This window comes from Nicotiana tabacum, chromosome 7 (assembly GCF_000715075.1).
Source record: "Nicotiana tabacum cultivar K326 chromosome 7, ASM71507v2, whole genome shotgun sequence".
NCBI lineage: Eukaryota > Viridiplantae > Streptophyta > Magnoliopsida > Solanales > Solanaceae > Nicotiana > Nicotiana tabacum.
Window position 1 is genome coordinate 178,780,009 of NC_134086.1, and position 25,071 is coordinate 178,805,079.

Genomic DNA, 25,071 nt, shown 5'->3' on the forward strand with positions numbered 1-25,071 from the left:
TAATTTGACCAAATATGCTATAATTATTGTACAAATATACTTTTCAAATTAATTAATCAAACACAAACTACTTCTTATCAAATTATTTTTCTTAAAATTTGTGAAAACTTTTAAAAATAAACTGATTTTAAAAGCTGACCAAACCAAGCTACAAGACAACTGCGGACAAAGCTAAACTGGCGCCTCCAGTCTCCAGGACACACCTCCGCACGTCTCCGAGTGGCTAATGATTGACCCACACGGTTCCTTTAATTTGGGTTGGGAGCGACACAATCCCACACCGTAAACCCTCACACAGACGATCCTGGCTTTCCACAAATGCCTGAAAGTCCGAAACCCCTCTCTTCTTTTGAAAAACACAAAAGCCTCGTCGTCGACTCTCCTTTCTCTCTGTAAAAAATAAAAAATATAAAAATCCTTTTCGCTGATTAATCACTTGCTCCGATCATTATCGTTATTGGAGATGGCGGCGGCGAGTGGAACAACATGGCAGCCACAAGTGGAAGGGTTCAAAGAGATCTGTGGATTATTGGAGCAACAGATGTCTCCGACTTCAGATAAGTCTCAGATTTGGCAACAACTTCAACACTACTCTCACTTCCCTGATTTCAATAACTACCTCGCTTTTATCTTCGCTCGTGCTGAGGTATCACTCCTTTATCCTAGACTTTTCTTTCGTGATAAAACTCTTTGACTCTTAGCTAATAATTCAATTATTTAACGGATTGATTTTTTTTTGTACTTAGTTCGAAAATCTTCCTTGTTGAAAAAGGTTCTGGTGTGGATTCTTTTAGCATAGTTATCCCTAAGTGTTTAGTTGAAAGTTAAATTGACTTTTGGAAAATGCGTTTTAAACTTAGTTGTTGCATAAGTTATTCGTCTTCTTTATGGAGTTAGCAAAGTCATACCTATATGCTTCCTTGATAGTTGAATTGCTCTTTGGACCATGCCAATGAAACTTAACTGTTGCATTTAGTCTTAAGTTTTCTTTATGGTGATACTATGAGGAGTGGCGGAGCCAGGATTGTAACAAGGAGATTTAAAAAAAATTGAACTCGTGACTTCAAGCAATTTTTGAACTGCCTTTGCCACTACTAGGGGATTCAAAAGTTAATATATTTACGAAAAGGTTGTTTTTGTCCTGTTTGCATAGTACGATTTTCCAACGAAGGGGGTTCAGTTGAATCTCCTTCCTTGGCAGTGGCAGCGTCACTGACAATGAGTTCTCTCTCCATTTCTTTCATTCTCTGATTTAAATATTGCATTGAGTCCTAGGTCTTCTTTATTGGCGGCATTGTGATCTCTCTCTCTCTTTTTCATTCCCTGATATTCTATAGGATTATAACTTTCTTATGTTGCTAGCATGTAGTAGATTTCACAACAGTGAAAAGATGGCTTGTATTGACATCTATTTTTTGATGCATGGTAGATCATCTTGTTCATATTGCAATTGGAACGGGTTTGGTCTAAAAATGGTGATATTTTGGAAAACTACTATATTTTCCACTCAACAATCTGGTTGGTCCTTATAACAGGGGAAGTCAGTGGACGTTCGGCAAGCAGCTGGGTTGCTACTGAAAAATAACCTGAGAACTGCCTTCAAAAACATGCCTCCTGCTAATCAGCAGTACATAAAATCTGAGTTGCTACCTTCTCTTGGGGCGGCAGATAGACACATCAGGTCTACAGCTGGGACCATCATTAGTGTTCTTGTACAGATTGACGGAGTTGCTGGATGGCCAGAGTTGCTACAGGCACTTGTCAATAGCTTGGATAGTAATGACATAAATCACATGGAAGGAGCAATGGATGCCTTATCAAAGGTATCATTTTACTGTTATTTAACTAACATTTCACTCGATAATATTTCACGGGATACAGTGTGAAACTCGGTGTCAATATCTGATTTGAAAGTGTTGCATAACTATAATAAACAAGAACTTTTTCTTCTGTAGTGTGCTCATTATGTGAGATCCTCAAAGATTGCTAAATTCTCTTTGCAACATATGTTGTAAGGGCGATGAACTTAGCCTCGTGTTACATTGTTAGTGAACGTGAGTGTAAAGTGACAACAGTGGTAAAAATAGCCACAGTGGGACATGTGTCAGATCTTTGTTAAACTAACACATAACTGGCCTGCTGAACATTTTCTGTAATGCAGATCTGTGAGGACGTTCCTCAACTTCTTGATTCTGATATTTCTGGATTATCTGAACGACCCATTACTGTTTTCCTTCCAAGGTTTCTCCTGGTAAGCTAACTCTTCCCTTTCTTTATATTCACTTCTTTGCCCAATTTTATCTGATGTTGCTTCATTTATCATATAGTTTGCTGTATATTTGATATTCAATGCTAAATTCATAGTATCATTCTAACTTGACCTTTAAACGAACAGCTTTTCCAGTCACCTCATGCTTCTCTCAGAAAGCTTTCACTGAGTTCTGTGAATCAATTTATAATGCTGATGCCTAAAGTGAGTACCTCTTCTGTGGGCTATCTAGTTATTACCCTTTCTGCTGCCTTTGTGCCATTTTGACTCCATTGCTCATCTGGTCAGTGCTACTGTTATAGGTTTTGTATCTATCCATGGATAAATATCTTCAAGGTTTGTTTCTTCTTGCCAATGACCCTGCTCCAGAGGTGCGGAAGTTGGTAAGTAACTGCCGTGATATCTTTCATATACATTCTCTCTCTTCTGTGGTGCACATCATCAAAATTGCTATCAGTATCATTTGATGTACGCCTATTTGTGATAGCTTTAGCCGGATAAATTGAGCTCGTAAGACTGAATTAAATCTGTTAAGAGATTTATGACTTTAGTTCACAGATCACACATCTGGTGTATTAATAGGTTAAAATGGTCTTTGTAGTAGGCACCTGGTAGATGGGATGTTTCTTTCTGAGTGTTTTTTTTACTAGTTGTTTAGCTTGGTCATAAGAGGTAATGGTAAATTTGTATGTCTATTAGAAGTTAGCTGTCTTTTGTGTTAGGGCTATGATTTTTCTATGTCAAGAATGATGGGAGTCGGATGTTCAGTTTTCTGTTAAATAGTGTTATTGAAGGCGCACTTAAAGCGCGCTTGAGCCCTGAAGCAAGGCTCAAAGCATGATGAGCGCTTCGCCTCGCGTAGCGGGCGCTTTAGTGTCATTATCAAGGCTATAAGGCATACTTTTCCTTGCCAATGAGTGTAATGTTGAAGAGGCGACACTAAACAATTGATATTTTACTTTATCGTAAAATTTTCTTCAATTTCTTGGTCTATATATTTGGTATTCATGTTTATAGATATTAGTCCTGGATTACACATACATATTTGTACCTTTTCTCCATTTGCGCCTTTCTTCATTAAAGTCCGCGCTTTATTTGCGCTTTTAGCCCCAACAATCCTTAGAGTTTTTTGCGCTTTTCGCGTTTGATGACACTGCCAGGGTTGTCAAAGGCAAAAAGCCCTCTAGGTCTGCTGGGGCTTTAAGCGCACTTAACGTGTGAGCTTAAGTAAAAAAAGCGTAATGAAGGAGAAATATACATATATACATATATATATGTATATATATACATATATACATATATATACACTTATTTTCCGATTATGTTTGATGTTTAGAACCACTTTAATTTACGACAAAACTCATGGACAATGAGGTGCGTGTCTTAGTGCCTTGCCTTAGGCTGAGGTGCAACTTAAGTGAGGCGAAGCTCCCTCCCTGAGCATTTCTGAGCTTCAGGGCTTAAGCGCACCTTAAATGAACCTTTCACAATATTGTAGTGTTAAATGACACGGAAGATGTTTTTCTAGCTGACATGATTGTTCTACTTATTTGTCACTGGTTCTTTCTTATATCACTCTTCTCTACAAAATCTATTTTTTTTTTTTAATTTTTATTTTAGCATGCCCACCTACAAAAGAGGTTTTGAAGTCTGTTCCTGTGATATCAATTATGCTTTTGACTGTTGTAGAGAGTTTTCTTTTGCTACCTTATTTTAAAAAAAAAGAAAGTTCTGGCACCAATTACTCAGTTTGCCTTTTTCTCAACAGGTTTGTGCAGCATTTGTTCAACTAATTGAAGTTCGTCCTGCCTTTTTGGAGGTGACATCTATTTCCACTCTAAATTAATTGCCTATTCTCTTATTTGTCACATCTCCTTTCCGCTTGCACTTGCTTTTATGTGCGGAAAGAGTTCCAGGTTTCTAAACGTTTTAAAATTTTAAGTACAATGAAGTATCAACATTTTGAAGGAACAATATTTTTAACTGTAAGTTTATTTTGATTCGTACTTTTTGATTGTTTGAGGTTTATTATTGCCTTTTTTTTATAAGTGAAGATATCGTTGAACTGCACCAAGCAAGTCTTATTATTGTCTTATTAGGATTAGGGGGAATGGGGGCAAAATGCCGCATCACTTGTGCACTGTCAATGAATCAATTAAGCAATCAACTACACCTTAATCCCAAACTATTTAGGCTTAGCAATATGAATCCTCTATATTAGGATACTGTTTGGAAGTTGAATTCATTATAGAAGGTTTAAACTACTGGTTCCACTTCCTGATTTCCCTTTTAGGTATTACATATATGTTATATGCAAGGAGTTTTAGGAAAAAGAAAAACTGAACAGTCTGTACACTTTAATTAATGGTCTTGCCTGAGAGAGTGAGCGGAACATGGAACAGCATACTCCTATTCTTTTAACATGTTCTTAATCAACTTCTGGTCCTTTGACACAGCCGCACGTAAGGAATGTTATAGAATATATATTGCAAGTCAACAAGGATCCAGATGAAGAAGTGGCACTTGAAGCTTGTGAATTTTGGTAACCTTCCCCTTTTCAGTGCTTCAATTGTAGATATCACTGGCATGATAATTGTGTCAACGGTGGAGGAAGCATACACCATTTTGCTGGAAATTCTTTACTAATCTTTGCATTGAGAGCACAATATTCTTCATTATTATGCTATAGATTTATTCTGTTTTTGATAAAATGGTTGATGGAATTGTAAAGATGATATACTATTTAACATGGTTTGGGAACCTTTAGTGACATGTTACGTTGGTGCTAAGCTTTTGTTGCCTTTAGGTGTAATTGGATGTTTGTCTCTATTGTTAAGTGTGTCTAGGTTTCCTTTGCCTGAATGGACTGAATTCAAATTTCAATAAGCTGGTTGGCAAAAATATACATTTATCATTCATTTTAGAGCTATACTTGATATTAGAGATCACATGAGCTCCATGCACCTTCCACTTAATATATTTTGGATACGCGTGCATTGTTAGAAGAATTTTAGCTAGCATGGTGAGGACTCAAAGAAGTTAGGCGAGATTATTGTATTAGAGAGTTAGTAAGAGATGTTTGTAAATGATAGTTAAATCATTTTAGGATGAAAGGACTAGATGCCAAATAAATTGGGACGGATGGAGGGAGAACATACAACAACTGCACTTCAATCTCAATCTAGTTGGGCCGGTTAATCCTTACCTATCAACACTTTGTCTTTTTGGAGAAATAGGAGATTCTCTAAATTTCATACCTATTCTGCTCTCAATCTCTATGCAACATTAGTAGATCTTTGTGAAGCACTACACTTAGTGTAAGTGTGTCAATAACGACTAACCTTAATCCTGATCAGTTGGTATCGTTTATACAGATGCTTTGCATCGATGGATGTAGAACATAGATTAGGAAAAGAGTCTCTACAATAATGAAGAGGGGGTTAAGGAATAAGGAGATCATTAAGATTATACTTAATTTTTTAAATATTAAGATTATACTTAATTGGGAGGAAGAGCCAGAGCAATGTGAGAATTGTTTTAGATACTGTGTGAGAGAGAATGAGTTAAATAGATACTGACTGCTTGAAATTTGGTGTAATGACACTGTAAACCTTTCCAGTTACCTTGCTAGTCATGGAAGTGTACCATAGAAATAATGTGAGTAATGATATGTGGTGAACCTCAAATAGAGCCCCCTCTGAGTATTTTCTTTTTCTTTATGTGAACTATGTAGAAAATGTTATGGCACCCAAGAATTGCACCTATTATTAATACAGAAGGATGGATTTGCTTAAGTTCTTCTAGAGTTCTACTTGCTGGATATCTTCCTCTTTTTTGTGGTCAGGGCTGCATTATGTTTCATAAATAAATTATGCTCTTGTGCTCGAAGTTTTTGCTTTTACCTGTTTTGTCTGCTCTCAAAAATCTCACGTTATGATTGAGAATTGTTGCTTTGTTTTGGATAATTGGGAATCTTCTATTGCGAATTGATGTACAACAACAACATGCCCAGTATTGGGAATCTTCTTTATGTGAACTATGTAGAAAATGTTATTTATGTGAACTATGTTCTTCTTTATGTAGAAAATTGGGAATCTTCTTTATGTGAACTATGTAGAAAATGTTATGGCACCCAAGAATTGCACCTATTATTAATCCAGAAGGATGGATTTGCTTAAGTTCTTCTAGAGTTCTACTTGCTGGATATCTTCCTCTTTTTTGTGGTCAGGGCTGCATTATGTTTCATAAATAAATTATGCTCTTGTGTGCTCGAAGTTTTTGCTTTTACCTGTTTTGTCTGCTCTCAAAAATCTCACGTTATGATTGAGAATTGTTGCTTTGTTTTGGATAATTGGGAATCTTCTATTGCGAATTGATGTACAACAACAACATGCCCAGTATTGTCCCACACTGTGGGGAAAGCGTCGAATTGATGTCTCTTGTCAAATTTGATTGGATGTGGGTGTCATTGACAGGTCCGCATACTTTGATGCTCAGTTGCCCCCCGAAAACTTGAGAGAATTCTTGCCACGGTTGATTCCGGTATGCTTTATCCACAAACTATTTATCTTTTTCATATTGGTATTATGTGTCTTTTGTCTTAGCATATTCTTATGCATAATGCTTCCTGCACCACTTTTAGGTTTTGCTGTCTAACATGGTTTATGCTGATGATGACGAGTCACTTCTGGAGGCTGAGGTTTGGTGTTTAGTTCATCTTCAGATGTCAAATAAGTCTGAAATGATTTGTTATGTTCTGTTTTGCTTAACCAAACATTAATGTTTTATTACAGGAGGATGGCTCTCTGCCAGATCGTGATCAGGTTTGGTTGTCATTTCTCCTTTTTAGCTAAAAAACTAATCCTTTCCATTTGGCAACTTGGCATTAATTACATTGGAAGTCATTATGGACAGGATATCAAACCTAGATTTCATTCTTCACGTTTTCATGGTTCAGAGGATGGTGAAGATGATGATGTATGTGGTTTAATTGACCAATCATTTTCTTAATTAGTGCTCACTTTTTCTATGGCCTTTGATATCAGCATTATGCTTCCTAATTATAGGATGAAGACATAGTAAATATGTGGAACTTACGCAAGTGCAGTGCAGCTGCTTTGGACATTCTCTCAAATGTGTTCGGTGATGATATTCTACCAATGTTGATGCCTGTTGTTCAGGTGATTGATTATTTGTGAAATTAAATCCATCTATTCATTCCTAGCTTTCATATCTCTCTCTCTCTCAAAGAGGTAAAGAAAGGAAATTCTTTACTCAGATGTTTGCATACTGACGTAGATTGGTATTGATTCCCCAGAAGGTTGTGTCTCAGAATTTTATGCTTCTGGTGGATGGCAACTGAATTTGAAAAAAGATTTTAATGATTAGGAGATGGAGGGAGTTGGACAATTAATAAATTATTGACTACAGCAGTGGTAGAAGGAGATAAGGAGGGTGTTATGCTATGGGCAGCAGACAGTGATATGAAATACTCTGTTAAAGCAGTTGTAGCATTTTGCAAAAGCAGTCAGAGTACTTTGAGCCAAATTGGCCATGGAAAATGATATGGAAGTCCAAAGCACCTATCAAGGTAGCTTGTTTTGGGTGGGTTGCGATCAGAGAAGCATGTGTAACCCAAGACAATTTGCAGAGGAGAGGTTTCATGTTAAGTCCATCTTCCTGAGCCAAGGGTCTATCAGAAATAGCCTCTCTGTCCTACCGGGATAGGGGTAAGGTCTGTGTACACACTACCCTCTCAGACCCACTTTGTGGGATTTTACTGGGTCGTTGTTGTTGTAGGTTTCATGTTAAGTAATACTCCCTCCGTTCAAATTTATGTGAACCTGTTTGACTAGGCACGGAGTTTAAGAAAATATGAAGACTTTTGGAACTTGTGGTCCTAAACAAGTTAGAAAGGGGTCCAGAGTATTTGTGTGGTTATAAAAGCTTCTCATTAAGGGTAGAATTGGAAGTAGAATTGGAAGTTTAAGTTAAATTGTTTCCAAATTTAGAAAGCGTTCATTCTTTTTGGAATGGACCAAAAAGGAAATAGGTTCACATAAACTGGAACGGAGGGAGTAGATGTTATCTTTGTGAAGAGGATCTGGAATCAGTCAATCACCTTTTTATCCATTGCAAAGTGGTCAAGCAGTGTTGGGAGCTCTTCCTAAATTTGTGTGTAGTTTGGGTAATGCCTTCAGATGTTAGAAGTCTACTGGAAAGCTGGAATAGGCAGAAGATAGCAAACAACCAGAAGAAGTTTGGAGGACTATACCTTGGTGTATTTTCAGGACAATTTGGACTGAGAGAAATAGTGCTTGCTTTGAGAACAAAAAGAATCATATTTCTAGAGTTAATGACCTTTGTCTACAAAATCTGTTTTCTTTTGGCGTGAGTGGAAGATCAGTATATGGATTTCTTAGAATCACTTGGGATTATGTAACTTGAAATTATTGTAGGGGTTGTTTGTTTCTGTTGTGTACCTTCTTGGTACCTTTATTAATAAAACTTTAACCTTATAAAATATGCTAGGTTAAATTATATGTTAAGATGCTATAGATAAATGATTGTGAAAATAGTCTTGTGCAATTTAAAATAAAGGGGAACAAATAAATTATCATTAATGGTCTATATTTTGACGGGCCTGTTCTCATCAAATAAGTGGTTGTTGCCCATAACAATGGCAGAACTCTTCCCTCTAGGCAGCAACTCCCTTAGAGGATCAATATAACATCAATTTGAAGAATTAAAGTTTTATCGTCGTGTGTTGAAACACTGATCATACTAATGAAAGAAGGAAACGAGAGAAACTAGAACTGAAGTTAATTTTGTCCTTTTACCTTTTGGTTAGTAGTTCGCGATAAATGGATCTGATACATTGCAGCTTTCTTGTATCTGGACAGACTAAATTGTCAAATACGAGTGATGAAGCCTGGAAGGAAAGGGAAGCAGCTGTACTAGCTCTGGGTGCTATAGCTGAAGGCTGCCTAAATGGGCTTTTCCCTCATTTATCGGAGGTAATCCTATCATTGACAAGCTTCCTAGAAAAAGAATTTGTGTTGATGAAGGACCACGTCATGTCTTTCTTTGCAATTTATTGCTGGTTTTTTTTTCGGGAAGTGAGTGGTATATATGTTCTGAGATATGCACATATTGAAGAAACTTGTCTTTTAAAAGTTCTTTCTTTTCATTTCTTTTTTTCCCCATTCAGATCATTACCTTTCTCATCCCACTTTTAGATGACAAGTATCCTCTAATACGAAGCATCTCTTGTTGGACACTGTCCCGCTTCAGCAAATATATCGTTCAGGTTGGTAATAAATGCTCCTTTTCTAGTTCTAAGCTACATTATCATACATGTGACTTAAATGGCCACCATATTTACATAGAGTTTGTGCGATCCTAAACCACCGACCCTTCTTGAGTCAAATTCATTACAATGATGTGGTATTTTCTCGTTTCAGGGTTTAGTGTTTCATAGTTGTCGCCCTCAAATAGATATATTTGTAGGAATGTTGTTTATACTTTTAGTTGTAAATTTGTAATAGGGAATGGGTAAAGCAGTGGTTACAAACTGGAAAATAGTTTTCAGCCCCAAGCCTTGCCTGACGTGGGGGTATGAGGTGTTTTTTGAGTTGCTGATATATCTACATTTATTGATCTTAGGGTTAAGAAATATTGTGAGATTTAGATGAACTGGTCCAATGTGGTCATCGCGTACCTGACTAATCAGAACGCCCCAATGTCGACTGTTAAAATTAAGTTTTGGTGCTTTTACTAATTATCAAGTACGTAATTATTATATATACTTAATGTTATATCACTTATATATGTTAGCTTGTTGAGGTTATCCTGCACCAATTCCTATTCAGAAAAAGTTATCATGCACTACTTGTTTCCGACTGTTGAAGTTTTTATTTGCTGCTTGAGACCCTTTTTCCTTTTTGTTAATTTCAGTTCTCCGTTTGACTGAAATTAAGTCTCCTTTTGCAATATGTTGGCATCACTGGATAATTTCTATGTTTTCGTGCTGTTTGTTTGACTTTCTTTTAGGGCACTGATCATCCAGAAGGCCGTGAACAATTCAACAAAATTTTGATGGGTCTTCTGCGGAGAGTATTGGATGATAATAAACGAGTGCAAGAAGCTGCTTGTTCAGCTTTTGCTACTCTTGAAGAGGTCTTGTGCTAAGCGGTTGTAATATTCAGGTTCTGCTATATGTATACCTAACTGATGGTTTACTTTTTGCAGGAGGCTGCAGAAGAGTTAGCACCATGCTTGGAAATCATTCTGCAACATTTGATGTGTGCCTTCGGAAAATACCAGGTCTTTTTGTCTTCCCTACATTGGCTGACACCTTGCTGTGTTTCTGTTTGTTAAAAGCGTCTGACCTATTATTTGTCCATAGAGACGGAACCTTAGAATCGTGTATGATGCCATTGGAACATTGGCAGATGCAGTTGGAGGGGAACTTAATCAGGTAGATTATGTGCCTCACTCTTTTTGCGTTAGCTAACATGTTAACTCGTTAGTGCTCCTTTTTGTTTTATGATTTTTGGTTATGTTTAAAGAAATTTAGTCGGCTTGTGATATCTGATTTTTGCTTTTTTAATTCTTTTGTTGGTTAACAAAGCCAAGGTATCTCGAGATTTTGATGCCCCCTTTAATTGGAAAGTGGCAGCAACTACCAAATTCAGACAAGGATCTTTTCCCGCTGCTGGAGTGCTTTACGTCAATAGCTCAGGTTGATTTTTTTTTTTGATGAAAAAAAGTGGTACACATGGCATTTATTGCTGTTAGTACTGCCTTAAATGCGTCAACATTTTCAAGTAAATGTTTTGCATGTTTTTATGGTTCCCTTCTCTTTGTGAGCTGATATATCATTGTCATTTAGTGTTGCTGCAGGTTCTTAGCAGTGATTGGTTAAATTACTTTTTCTTTTTGGTGTGGTTTTGTAAAATATTTGGATGAACATATTGACTTATTGTTATTCGTAAGCCTTTGATCTGATATTCTTGCATCTTATAGTGACTGAAATTATAGGTGCATTACTTTGTTATTTGTCTTTATTATACTTGTTGGTTTTTTTTTTTGGGGGGGGGAGTGGGGAGTGGGGAGGTTGAGTTTTCAATTTTAAGCATAATGGTCATTTACAAGACTCTTTTGCATCATCCTATGTTGAGGAACTAAAAACTAATTGAGTAGGGTATCTCTTGTGTCTCTAAGTTACATTGGACATTCTAGCTTAAATTTTTAGCAGGAGCTTTCTTTTATTGTTTAATTTTGCATGCTTCAAAGTGTCTGCAATAGTTTGGTAAATGATGCTGTTTGACTATCGTAAAGTGCAGGGATATAAAAAGAGTCTGGTTGACAAATTGTGGAGGCTTACTTATTATTTATATGTCTAGGTGGTAGGATCTTTGTCAATCTTGGTTACTTTCTCTCCAAATTATGGTTGCTTTCTCTCCAATCACGCTTGTACATTATGGCTTTTCATTATACAGCAGGGAACTTCCCTGTTTAGTCCTGAATCTGGCGCATACCTTCAAAGTTTCAGAGAATAACTTCTGTTTCATTATTTTATATTGCTAGCACATTCTGTGACCATGCTAGACTTTGTTTGTGCTGTCTAGATGTTTATTGTTGTAGAAAACTACATATGCAAGTACTCTCAGATGTGAAACAGCGTAGAACCACATATTATAGATATCCATTCCTTTCTTTCAGGCATTGGGTACTGGATTTGCACCGTTTGCTCAGCCTGTATTTCAGAGGTGCATTACCATCATCCAGTCGCAACAATTGGCGAAGGTTTTATACGATACTATATCCTGTTGTTTTCTATCTCTGATTTGAGTGCTTCGTTTCTTTTCTTTCTTTTATATTTGTTGGTAGATATAAATTGGCTAATACTTTCTATTTAAGACAAGTTTTTCACTGTTTATATTAGATGGTCCAAGTAATCCTTCTAGTCACCTACACGCACATTTTGAACCCCCCCCCCCCCAAAAAAAAAAAAAAAAGAAGAAAAAAAACCAAGGAAAAAGCAGAGAGAAAGAGACACAGAGCAGCACATGTTGGCCTTGGAAGTCTATAGTGATGTCTGCAATCTTTTTGAGTGTGTTGCACTCTCTCTACATTCACAATCATACATATAACAACAACAAACCCAGTGTGTAATTTCATAGGTGGGGTCGGGGGAGGATAGTGTGTACAGACCTTACTCTTACCTTGTGAAGGTAGAAAGGCTGTTTCTAATAGATCCTCGGTTCAAAGAAAGACGAAAAAGAAGCAGTAGCAATAAACAGTAACAAGAAGATACTAAGACACCGGAGCGAAAGAGACAACATGGAGTAGTAGAAATCTATGAATCAGAAAATATGAGAGTATAGGATAGCCAGAGCGAAATTAGAGAATACAAGAATAATACTAATACTACTGGTATGGAAAAGAAATACGTCCCTACTAACCATCTACGCCAATTCTCGATCCCACACCCTCCTATCAAGGATTATGTCCTCGGTAAGATGAAGCTGTGCCATCTCCTGCCTAATCACCTCTCCCCAATACTTCTTTGGCCTATCTCTACCTCTCCTTAACTCACCTAGGCCAACCTCTCACACCTCCTCACTTCGGCATCTTTGCCTCTCCTCTTCACATGCCCAACCCATCTTATCCTCATTTACGCATCTTTTTCTCCATGGGGGCCACTCCCACCTTGTACCAAATATCTTCATTCCCTAATGTTATCCCTCTTGGTATGTCAACACATCCATCTCAACATCCTCATTTTTGTTGCTTTCATTTTTTTGGATATGTGATTTCTTGACTGGCCAACACTCTGCCCCATACAACAAATTCAGTCCAACCACCACTTTGTAGAACTAACATACTCGTTAGTGGCACATTTTTATCACACAAAACACCGGATACGAGCCTCCATTTCATCCACCCTGCTCCGATACGATGTGTGACATCATCGTCAATCTCCCCATCACCTTGGATTACTGATCTAAGATACTTGAAACTCTCTTTCTTAGGAATGACTTATGAGCTAAGTTGCACGGACTCTTCAATTTTGGTGTCGTCCCCGTCCCGATACGAGACTTGGACGGGTGCTAGAGCGGGAAACGTCCCGGATACGGTCAACCGACTTCGGACACTTTGACCGGAGTCCATCAACAAATTTGAGATTTTGATTTCTCAAAATCAAAAATTAAACAGATTTAAGTTATGGAAAATGGCATACCTTCAATGTTGTAGTATTTTTGTCTCATATTTGCTGCTTTGTGTGTCGGAGAAATCAAAAATTCAAAGTGTCATGTTCTGATTTTGTACTTCATGTAGACCTAGCAGCTGTAGATGGAACTTTACCTTGAATTGCTTTCTTTTATTATACCCAATAAATAGTAGAAAAATGAATTTTGTACTTCTGATTTTGACTTGGATGGTGAACGATCCAAGTTATGTTCTGATTTTGTACTTCATGTAGACCTAGCAGATGTAGATGGAACGGAACTTTGCCTTGAATTGCTTTCTTTTTCTCTTATGAGGTAAGAATGAAGGAACGTGAACAAGCGTGAATGGCGATCTGTACGAGCTTGAAAGAAGTTGGAATTTTGAGCATTAGTAAGAGGAAGATGAGAAGTTGGGGAAGTTGAGGAAGATGACCTAGAAGATCTGCAGTAGGAACTAAGTTGCTCGGACTCGGGTGCGGGTATCCGATACGGGGATGGTTCCGATTATCGGATTCGACAAAATCTAAATTTTAAGATTCGGGGGTGCGAATCCGGATGTGGATAGGATACAACTAAGAAAATTCAAAATAATAAAAAATAGAGCTATAAAAATATTGATTGTACATTTGGACATAAGTTCTTTTAGTTTTTCGAAATAAAAGTTACATATTTGAAAATTATATAATACTACTAAGTTACGATAAATTTGTACAACTAGTAAATAATTTCGTATAAATTAATTTTACACAATTAAAATATATAAATTATTTAGCAAAAAATCAATATGCTAATAATTAATTTAGAATTATTCCTATACATTGTATGAGAAAGAAATATTTGGAAATAGCAATCAAAAATCTGTCAATAACGTGTCACAACTCACAAGTGTGGAGAATAAAGGGGACAAGTGGCATATAATGGAGAATAAAGGGGTTACTTTATATTATTACAATTAAGAGTCTTCCTACTGCAGATCTTCTAGGTCATCTTCCCCAAAATTCCCCAAATCCTCATCTTCCCCAACTTCTCATCTTCCTCTTACTGATGCTCAAAATTCCCCAACTTCTTTCAAGCTCGTACAGATCGCCATTCACGCTTGTTCACGTCCCTTCGTTCTTACCTCATAAGAGAAAAAGAAAGCAATTCAAGGCAAAGTTCTGTTCCATCTACATCTGCTAGGTCTACATGAAGTACAAAATCAGAACATGACTTGGATAGTTCACCATCCAAGTCAAAATCAGAACATCTGAATTCATTTTTCTACTATTTATTGGGTATAATAAAAGAAAGCAATTCAAGGCAAAGTTCCATCTACATCTGCTAGGTCTACATGAAGTACAAAATCAGAACATGACACTTTGAATTTTTGGTTTCTCCGACGCACAAAGCAACAAATATAAGACAAAAATACTACAACATTGATGGTATGCCATTTTCCATAACTTAAATCTATTTAATTTTTGATTTTGAGAAATCAAAATCTCAAATTTGTTGATGGACTCCGGTCAAAGTGTCCGAAGTCGGTTGACCGTATCCGGGACGTTTCCCGTTCCAGCACCCGTCCAAGTCTCGCATCGGGACGGGGACGACACCAAAATTGAAGAGTTCGTGCAACTTAGAGTAGGAAGACTCTTAATTGTAATAATATAAAGTAACCCCTTTATTCTCCATTATATGCCACTTGTCCCCTTTATTCTCCACACTTGTGAGTTGTGACACGTTATTGACAGATTTTTGATTGCTATTTCCAAATATTTCTTTCTCATACAATGTATAGGAATAATTCTAAATTAATTATTAGCATATTGATTTTTTGCTAAATAATTTATATATTTTAATCGTGTAAAATTAATTTATACGAAATTATTTACTAGTTGTACAAATTTATCGTAACTTAGTAGTATTGTATAATTTTCAAATATGTAACTTTTATTTCGAAAAACTAAAAGACCCTATGTCCAAATGTACAATCAATATTTTTATAGCTCTATTTTTTATTATTTTGAATTTTCTTAGCCGTATCCCCGTACCCGTATCCATATCCGGATTCGCACCCCCGAATCTTAAAATTTAGATTTTGCCGAATCCGATACTCGGAACCGTCCCCGTATTGGATACTCGCACCCGAGTCCGAGCAACTTAGCTTATGAGTCCAGCATAATGTCCACGTCCGCTTTTAGTCACATTATTGAACTTGCACTCCAAGTATTCCATTTCGGCTCTGCTCAACTTGAAACCTTTTGACTCCAAGGTTGTCTCCAAACCTTCAGCCTCGCATTAATGCCGCCTCGCGTCTCGTCAATCAGTACTATGTCGTCTGCAAATAACATGCACCATGGAACCTCCTTTTGGATGTCCCGGGTCAGAACGTCCATCGCCAAGGCAAATGAAAACGGACTAAGGGTTGAGCCTTGGTGCAACACCATCACAACTGGGAAGTGTTTTGAGTCTCCTCCCACAATCCTAACCTGGGTTTTAGCACCATCGTACATGTCCTTAATCAGCCTAGTGTAAGCTACAAGGACACCTCTAACCTCCAAACACCTCCATAGAACCTCTCTCGGTCTTTGTTGTATGTTTCTTTATGTCAATAAACACCATATGCAAGTCCCTCTTCCTCTCCTTTTACTGTTCCACCGATCTCCTTACCAGGTGAATAGCTTCCGTAGTCGATCGGTCCGACTTGAACCGAACTGGTTCCCGAAAATACACTCCTCCCCACCCCCGCTTCAACCACCCTTTCCCGAACTTTCATAGTGTGGCTTAACAACTTGATATCCCTGGAATTGTTGCAATTCTAGATATCACCTTTGTTCTTGTACAACGGAACCATCGTACTCCACCTCCATTCTTCGGGGATCTTTTTCATCCTAAGAATGACATTAGACAACCAATAAGCTACTCCAAGATTGCTTGCCAGTGTTCTTCCAAAATTCTACCGCGATTTCGTCTGGCCTTGTCGCTCTACCCCTGCTCATCTTACGCATAGCCCCTCGACCTCCTCAACTTTTGTACGCCTACAGTACCCAAAATCACGACGACTCTCGGAGTGCTCCAGCTCACCCGTTACGATGTTCCTGTCCCCCCTCCTCTTTCAAGAGTTTATAAAAGTATGTCTGCCATCTTCGTCTAATCACAGCCTCACATATATATTATATTATTTCTATTTTGTTTGTATATTTGAATTTGGGGAATTCTCTTATTAAGTCTTACTATTTACTTTATAGTATATTGCGGCAATTTTCTGAATTTGGGGTGTCCTCTTTTAGCTTGTCGCATAGTTTATATTTTTATTTTACGGTTGCTATAATGAGAAGGTTGAACCCTTTTCAATGCAAGGTCAGAGGGTTATGCTTCTTTCAGTTGCATGCTTTTTGTTCTTGATAAGCAACTTATTCATTTACCCCCCTGAGCCCCGACTTCTAAGATACTCTCTTCTCTGCTCACTATTACTGAGTTTTGATTGCAGGTTGATCCTGCTTCAGCTGGATTACAATATGACCGAGAATTTATTGTTTGTTCTTTGGACCTGCTGTCTGGACTTGCTGAAGGTCTTGGCACTAGTATTGAGAGTTTGGTAATTCTTTTTCCTCCAAAACTGATGCATGCATAGAATTTCAAGTTGGTTTTCTCTGATTGTTCTTTCCGACCATTATATGTCACTTGTTTCACATTTTGGTTTCTGTGCTTGAAATAGTACTTTCAGTATTCTGATACCAAGCTGCATGGACAATCTTATTTTATGTTTCAATATGGTATTGCAATTTCTCTAGGTTTCACAAGGTAATTTAAGGGATTTGCTGCTGCAATGTTGCTTGGATGATGCACCTGATGTTCGGCAGAGTGCCTTTGCTTTGCTTGGTGACCTTGCAAGGGTAAGTTGATACCTAACCTTTGAGCTTGAGCCACTTCATAGGCTTCAGCTTGTATCTGAATTTCTTTAGTACGGTCTTAATGTAGTTAGCATTGCGATTTCTGTTTGGAAATCCAAATGCCTTGAAAAGGCAGCCTTTCTTTTCGCAGCTAAAGTTCTTTTGCTTGTTGCTACTAGGTTTGTTCCATTCATTTGCGGCCTCGGTTGGCGGAATTTCTTGATGCTGCCACTAAGCAACTGGTTTGAATTACTCTTCTCTTTCTTAATGTGTTTCCAGCTGTTTGATTCCTTGTCATGTTTACTCTATAGATGCTTTTACAGGACACTTCCAAGCTGAAGGAAACCATTTCTGTGGCCAACAACGCATGTTGGGCAATTGGTGAATTAGCAATCAAGGTAATTTTGACAAATTGTGGCTCCCAAGATCATTAGATCTGGCTTAGATGAAGAAGTGATGTAATGTTAGTAGAATGTGGTATTACTCGAAAACTCCCCACTATGTTTATCTAAAAAGAAAAAGGGAGGAAGAAAGAAAAAGTTAAGAAAAACACAAAGAACCCCTTTTATGTCACCTAATACAACAAAATACCTAGTATTATCCCACACAGTGAGATCTGGGGAGGGTAGTGTGTTCGCAGACCTTACCCCTACCTTGTGAGCATAGAAAGGTTGTTTCCAATAGACCTTCGGCTCAGGAAAGCATAAGCACCACATTAATGAAAATATAGACAAAAAGGGACAGTACCAAAAAGCCATATAAAAGCAGAATAAAAACAACAAGACAGTAAGGTGATAAACAATGAAAGAAAACAACGGTTAGTCATAAAAACCTACTACCAACAGAGACTGCGTGCCAATACTACTGTTATGAATACTCTAGACTACCTACTCTATTACCCTAATCCTCAACCTCCATACCTTCCTATCAAGGGTCATATCCTCGGTCAGCTGAAGTTGCGTCATGTCTTGCCTAATTACCTTTCCCCACCTCTTCTTTGGCCTACCATTACCTTTTTGTAGGCCCTCCACTGTCAACCTCTCACACCTCACCGGGGCGTCTGTGTTCCTCCTCCTCACATGACTAAACCACCTAAGCCGAGCTTCCCGCATCTTGTCCTCAATAAGGGTCGACACCCACCTTATCGCGAATAACCTCATTTCTAATCCTATCTGACCTGGTGTGCCCACACATCCATCTCAACATTCTCATCTCTGCTACCTTCATCTTCTGCAAGTTCGTTGTTTGTGAGAGCACTTGTTCTTTTATGCTCTTGTGACTTAAATCATGTGTATAGACAATCAATCAATAAGATAGTTTTTCCTTATGATAGACTTTTCTGAAAATAGGATATAACAGGAACAAAAACTGTTAACACTGAAAATACAGAATTTACTTCAGCAAGTCTGAAATAACCACGCCAACACTGAGAACTCCGTAATTACAGCATAAAACACGAAATGACATTCAGACAGAATAGAATAATTACTGAAATGGATACAAGTGACAGAGACACAGTACATAACATTGAAATTATACAGACATGACACTTCTAGACATTTGAGAGGCTAGAACTCTCCCAAGGATTCGTTTTTTGTTTGAATACTTATCTGCAAAAACTCCCTGCCACCTTTCTCCAGGAAAAAAACTACCCAATACATGAGTAACTGTCTCATGGCAGTTACTAACTTTTCAATTTGTTATTTTTGGCCTCCTGGAGTAAGAATTTATAAAATGAGGTCCATCACCTTATCAGGTAACAAGAATCTTATTGAAGAAGGGAATAAACCTGTATGGATATGCCAAAAAGTAGACAGTATATGAAAGTATGGTTCAAAATGCACCTAATTTTTCATATAGACTGGCAACCTCAGGTGCACCAAAAGGAAATTAGAAGAGGTAATTTCTGATATGTACAGAATCAGTTACTAACTTTTCAATTTGTTATTTTTGGCCTCCTGGTAAGGTCTGCGTACATATTACCCTCCCCAGACCCCACTTGTGGGATTATACTGGGTCGTTGTTGTTGTTGTTGTTGGCCTCCTGGAGTAAGAATTTGTAAAATGAGGTCCATCACCTTATCAGGTAACAAGAATCTTATTGAAGAAGGGAATAAACCTGTATGGATATGCCAAAAAGTAGACAGTATATGAAAGTATGGTTCAAAGTGCACCTAATTTTTCATATAGACTGGCAACCTCAGGTGCACCAAAAGGAAATTAGAAGAGGTAATTTCTGATATGTACAGAATCCGACTCTACACCGTCAATATATCATTCCTCTCCGTCAATGTTGTTAAATTATTCCACGTTGGTTGAGGGAATGAGTCGCTGTCCCCTTACATGATTATGGACAATCTTTACCTCATGAGCTAGCGTTTGTGGTTGAGTTGGGTCTAAGGTCCATTTTCTTAACATGATATTAGAGTCTCTCCTACTCAGATTGGCATGTCTCCACATAGTGGTGTCAATGGATATTCGAAAACCGACTAAACCGACCGAACCGTACCGCACCGAACCGATTTTTAGGTTTCTTTTTAAGAAACCGTAGGTTTTTATATAGATTTATAACCGCACCGATAATTAGGGTAGGTTTTTTATTTTATAAATATAAATCGAAAAAATACCGAACCGTACCGAATAAATTTTACATGTGGAAAATATATTTATTTAGTAAGTTTAAAAATAATAATGCATTAAATTTTCTTTGGGCCTTGGAATTATAAAAACTATTACAAGCCAACAAGTAATTAAACTCAAAATACTAATTCCTAAAACCTATTATGCTACTTCTACTTAAACTAAGTTATTTCAAGTATCTCTATTAGCAAGACACAAAGTATTCTAGCGATTATGAGTAGCAAACTACAATGTATTGAATATGTTTTCTTTCATATAATTTAGATTTATCTTTTTGAATATTTAATCTTCTATAGACTTTATTCTTGAGTCCCAACTTGGTATATCTTTCAACCCGTGTGATTTATATTTCCTTTGCTTTGTTTGATTTCTTTTACATTGTTGTAGAATAGTTGATGGATCTATATTCTAGCCATCTTTTTTTTTTTAATTCATCACCCTTTAAACAGTAAAAATATTTAGAGAGTTTTGCTAAGTCCTCTAAAAGAACGTATGTTATTGCATTCTACTTCTACTGGTGAATTTTACATGATATTAAAAAAATACCGAAAATTAACCGAATCGTACCGATACCGAAGAGAAACCGACATGATTGGGACGGTTTCGAAAAGTCTAATTTTGGTTATACATAATAGAATAACCGAAAAATTGGCATGGTAAAAATTCTATAAAATAACCGGCTGAACCGAACCATTGACACCCCTATTGGGGCCTTTATTAATACTCATTCCATCAAGTGGAGTGTTAAAATGGGAAATAGGAGAGTTGTGGGCTGGCTTTGAATCCAGTGCAGTTTAGGTTTTCTGCCAAAGTAAAAGCAAGATATCCCTAGATGTAGTGTAGAAGCATCATCCCGAGCTATGACTCTTGGAAGTAGTGAGCTTCTTTGGTTGAAACTTCTCCAAGGGACTGCCTAGCTGACAAACTGATGAAGCTAATATGCGACGCTCAAGTTGTCTGTCACATAGCCTCAAACTCAGTTTTTCATGAGAGGACAAAACATACAGAGGTGCACTTACATTTTTCTCAAGACAAATATATATACCTTTCATGTGTGCAGTTCTTCTTTGACTGCTTTTGTGCTCCGTCTTTTGCGTCTGGACTTAAATTTCCAATAGATACCATGCATTTTCTTTGATCTTGTTTTATGGACCACAAGTTTGATGTGCGACGTCATAATTTCAGGTTCAGAAAGAGATATCTCCAGTAGTCCTGTCTGTCGTCTCGTGCTTAGTACCAATCCTTCAACATGCTGAGGTAATTATCTGTTTTATATCTAAGATTGAAATATTTTATGATTGTTATGCCAGTAGGACATATAGAGAACTTCTAGTATTTTTCGTTTTTATTTTTCATGTTTGTTTTGTATGATTTTGGCCTGGGATGAATTTAAATGTGGAGCATGGTTTGTGAGTATTCATATGGCCAGTCCCAGCTTGTTTGGGGTTGAGGTGTAGATATTGTTGTTGTTTGTTTGGTTAATTCTGTTGTTTGTATATGCATACCTGCATGTATGTTGTGGCCAAGTTTGTGTTTTGTTTTGTCTTGCTCATTTTATATTTGATTCTGAAAAGGGTCTCAACAAGTCACTGATAGAAAACAGTGCAATCACCCTTGGAAGACTTGCATGGGTTTGTCCGGAGCTTGTGTCACCGCATATGGAGCATTTTATGCAAGCATGGTGCTTTGCCCTGTCTATGTAAGTTTACTCCAATTGCAATTGTTCCATTCGTTTGTGACTGGCGGTTTGCATCGTACAAGAATGAACTGTTAGTTTTTTGCATTAAACATAGAGAATTGCAGTCAAGCTGGCCAAATATGTCTTAACGAATGTTAGACTGGCTTACTCCATTTACTTAAACAAATGTCACTTAACATACCTCCATCCGAGCATGGTAATACTGTTTAACTGAAGTTGGGTAGCTAAATCCTAAAAGACCTGCTTTAGAATTTTTTTGCTTTAACTTGCTGAACACCAAAGTGAAATTATTTTATTGACTGATAGTGCATGGTAAAATGTAAGAACGTTTTGTTTGAAGCCATGGTATGTGTTTGTGTTTTTTGTTCTTACGTAATGGGAGTGGATGCATATGCGTGAGGTCGTAGAGCAGATGGTTGAATGTAAGTAGTTTCTGTAGTGTTGTTTTTCTTTAAGTTCATCATGTTTTGGGAGGTGGAAAAAACGAAAAAGGTGATAAAAACTTTGGCTACCCATTTTTCCTTTGCCGCAGTACAGCACTAGTTAGTCAAGCTTGCCTGAGAAGAAAACCCCCATTTCACAATGTGAAGCTAGCGAACTTGTCTTTTCCTTTTCCAATTCATGGAAATGAATGTGATGAAGATCTCTGATTGGTAACCCGCACATTCCTGATCTCCTCCGCACCTATCATTGTTGTTGTGTTAGTTCTGGGGTGTTCACGTCAAGTATTGGTGTTTGAGCTGTGTTCAGCACTATTATAGTGCACAAAATGCCTTGTTGATGACCGACAACTTGCGCTCTTTTTTTTTCTGGCAGGATACGTGATGATATTGAGAAGGAGGATGCCTTTCGTGGTTTATGTGCAATGGTAGTTTTGTCTTTTAATATTGCCTCTTTAGTTCAGATCACAATGACTGAATACTGCTAAATTCTTATGAATATCCTATTATTGACAGCTTTTGATTTCTTCCTTTTTAAGCCTGAAAATCTTTATAGCCCAACCTCAAGCACTGAACTGGTTTGACAAGACTAAATTCTGAATGCCATAAAATTGGGAAAGTACCTCTTTGTAAAAAAAAAAAAAATTTAACTTTACTTTGTCCTTTCTCTTTACCACTTACATCACTTTGTAAATTGGGACACTATCTCTTTGTGAATGCGATGAAGAAAATGCCCAATTGACCCAGGTAGTCATGATTTTATATCAAACTAGAGATTTGGTACTATAGGTGCAATATCATTCAGTATAATCAACTATTACTTTATTAAAGAGAAGGAAAAATTTAATGAAAGACTTCAGATTATGACAGATACAGATTTATCAAAAAAATTATGGCAGAATATCAATGTATCGTGGAAAATTATTCATCCATGATGGATACAAATACTATAGAAATGCAAGACGTTCTCATAAAGTCAAAACCAGTGAAGAATTATTCTTTAGAACCTGTTAAATTTATTATCTGAATGGAGGAGTGTCTTTACTTGGTTTCATTTTTTCCAGGTTAAGGCAAATCCATCAGGTGCAATGAATTCACTTCTCTTTATGTGTAAAGCCATTGCAAGTTGGCATGTAAGCTTTCTATTTTCTGCTGTATTTCAATAGTGGAGGGAAATAAGAAATTCGGAGAACCTTTATGGTTGTGATCCTTTTCAGGAGATAAGAAGCGAAGATTTACACAAAGAAATCTGTCTGGTTCTGCAAGGATATAAGCAAGTAAGCACTGCTTGATATAATACTCCCTCCATCCCAATTTATGTGAAGGTGTTTGACTAGGCATGAAGTTTAAGAAATAAAGGAAGACTTTTGAAACTTATGTTCTAAAACAAATCGTAGATATTTGTGTGGCTAGAAATCATCTCATTAAGGGTAAAAAGGAAAATTTAAAGTTGAATTGTTACTAAATATAGGAAGCTGTCATTCTTTTTGGAACTGACTAAAAATGAAAGAAGTCACATAAATTGGGACAGAGGGAGTATTTTTTTGAGGCATAATACCTAACTACCCTCCTGAGCTTGAAATTATTTATTGGTGCGCAGTGCATAGGACAAAAATAGTTCAGGTGTGCACCCAATAAACGGTGCCAAGTTCGGGTTATATTGATGCATTAAGCTCTTTTCTTTTTTTATCTGCCAGAAGGGTGTCTTTTCATGATGTCTTTATCGTTTACTCGCTAATTTGTGAGTAGATCTTTGAGGGTTTTCCTGACCAATTTGCTTCTGGGATACCACTAGTTTAACATCGGCTCTGATGAAATTATCTTTCTGTTTCCTTAATGAATTCTTTTGTTGTTTCATCTGGAGATGAACCTGGTGAATAAATAGGGAAAAAGAAGAAAAGTATTTCATTTTTCTCATGAGCTCTCACTGGTATATTATCTGGAGGTATAAGATGTCTAGTGCATTATTCTGAGGTTGGAAATATTTTGCCAGATGCTCAAGGATGGTGCTTGGGAACAGTTTATGTCAGCTTTGGAGCCCTCAGTGAAGGACAAGTTGTTAAAGTATCAAGTTTAATTTCTTATTGACAGAGAATGTCTTCCAAGTTCCAATGCTTGTTGTCATGGCTATTTTATACTTCAGATCTCTGGATCTATTGGCTTCGTGTTCGTTTGAGTCTTAGCATTATCTGATTGTTGTTGAGCCGTGCATGTTGGGCAAGCACAAAGTTTTGGGTTCAATTTCCTCCATGGAACATTCTCATTGAAGATTGAAGCTATTCATATTCTTTCGAAGCTTCAGTTGCTCTGGTTTTGGACACAGCAGTTATCTCGGAAGCTGAGGTTCAACATATTAAGTGTACAGGTGTGCTTTGTTACAATTGTATTTTATTTTGTGCCTGTCCTGAATCTATTGAAGGAGGTGATCCTAAGTTCTTGGGTAATTGGGTTTGATAATTTCTTCTCGGGTTAAGGAGCAATTTTTCTTATTTTTAACTTTACATAAGGTTCCATTTGTTGGTTTAAGTCCACATAGCATGTCTGAGAATTTGTTTGTTCACCTTTTCTTCTGGAGGATAGGACTAGATGGTCTGTTGGGAGGTCGAATGAGGTAAGCAATAATAATTACAGTTTATTGGTGGGGGTTTACATATACGTACCTTTGAAAGGAATTATTGTAACATTTTTTTATCCCGCGATAGTATCTCCAATTCCCCGTCTATAGAAAATATGAAAAGTATTTGATAGTTATGATTCGAACGAAAATGCCAAAGTGACATTGTATTCGAAGATGCTTTATTGAAGATTCTGAGTGTAAATGTGCAATTGGATTTTGATAAGAACTGCTGCATTGGTTTTAATGTCTGAATGGCCTTATATTCCTTCTCCTTCTCCCCCCCCCCCCCCCCCAAAAA

At 37.2% G+C, this 25,071-nt stretch overlaps 1 protein-coding gene across 3 annotated transcripts; it reads left to right on the forward strand.

Annotated features, from left to right (window-relative positions):
* The first annotated feature begins 279 nt into the window (after window positions 1-279).
* LOC107794641 (transportin-1-like) lies at window positions 280-24,999 on the forward strand. 3 transcript variants are annotated; one of them, XM_016617153.2, is made up of 29 exons: window positions 280-646; window positions 1,536-1,823; window positions 2,162-2,251; window positions 2,396-2,473; window positions 2,572-2,652; window positions 4,038-4,088; window positions 4,726-4,811; window positions 6,745-6,811; window positions 6,912-6,968; window positions 7,063-7,092; window positions 7,184-7,246; window positions 7,336-7,449; window positions 9,172-9,285; window positions 9,480-9,578; window positions 10,322-10,447; window positions 10,520-10,594; window positions 10,677-10,748; window positions 10,902-11,012; window positions 11,996-12,079; window positions 16,976-17,083; window positions 17,280-17,381; window positions 17,558-17,620; window positions 17,702-17,776; window positions 21,203-21,274; window positions 21,592-21,716; window positions 22,533-22,584; window positions 23,221-23,289; window positions 23,374-23,433; window positions 24,150-24,999. In XM_016617153.2, exons 1-29 carry the CDS (start codon window positions 464-466, stop codon window positions 24,231-24,233), a joined length of 2,679 nt encoding a protein of 892 aa, XP_016472639.1. In that variant the 5' UTR covers window positions 280-463; the 3' UTR covers window positions 24,234-24,999. The 3 variants fall into 3 exon arrangements, with proteins under 3 accessions (XP_016472639.1, XP_075074320.1, XP_075074321.1); XM_075218219.1 differs by lacking the exon at window positions 7,063-7,092 and having other exon boundaries at window positions 6,912-6,994; window positions 7,171-7,246; XM_075218220.1 differs by lacking the exon at window positions 7,063-7,092 and having other exon boundaries at window positions 289-646; window positions 6,912-6,973; window positions 7,171-7,246.
* Window positions 25,000-25,071: the final 72 nt, after the last annotated feature.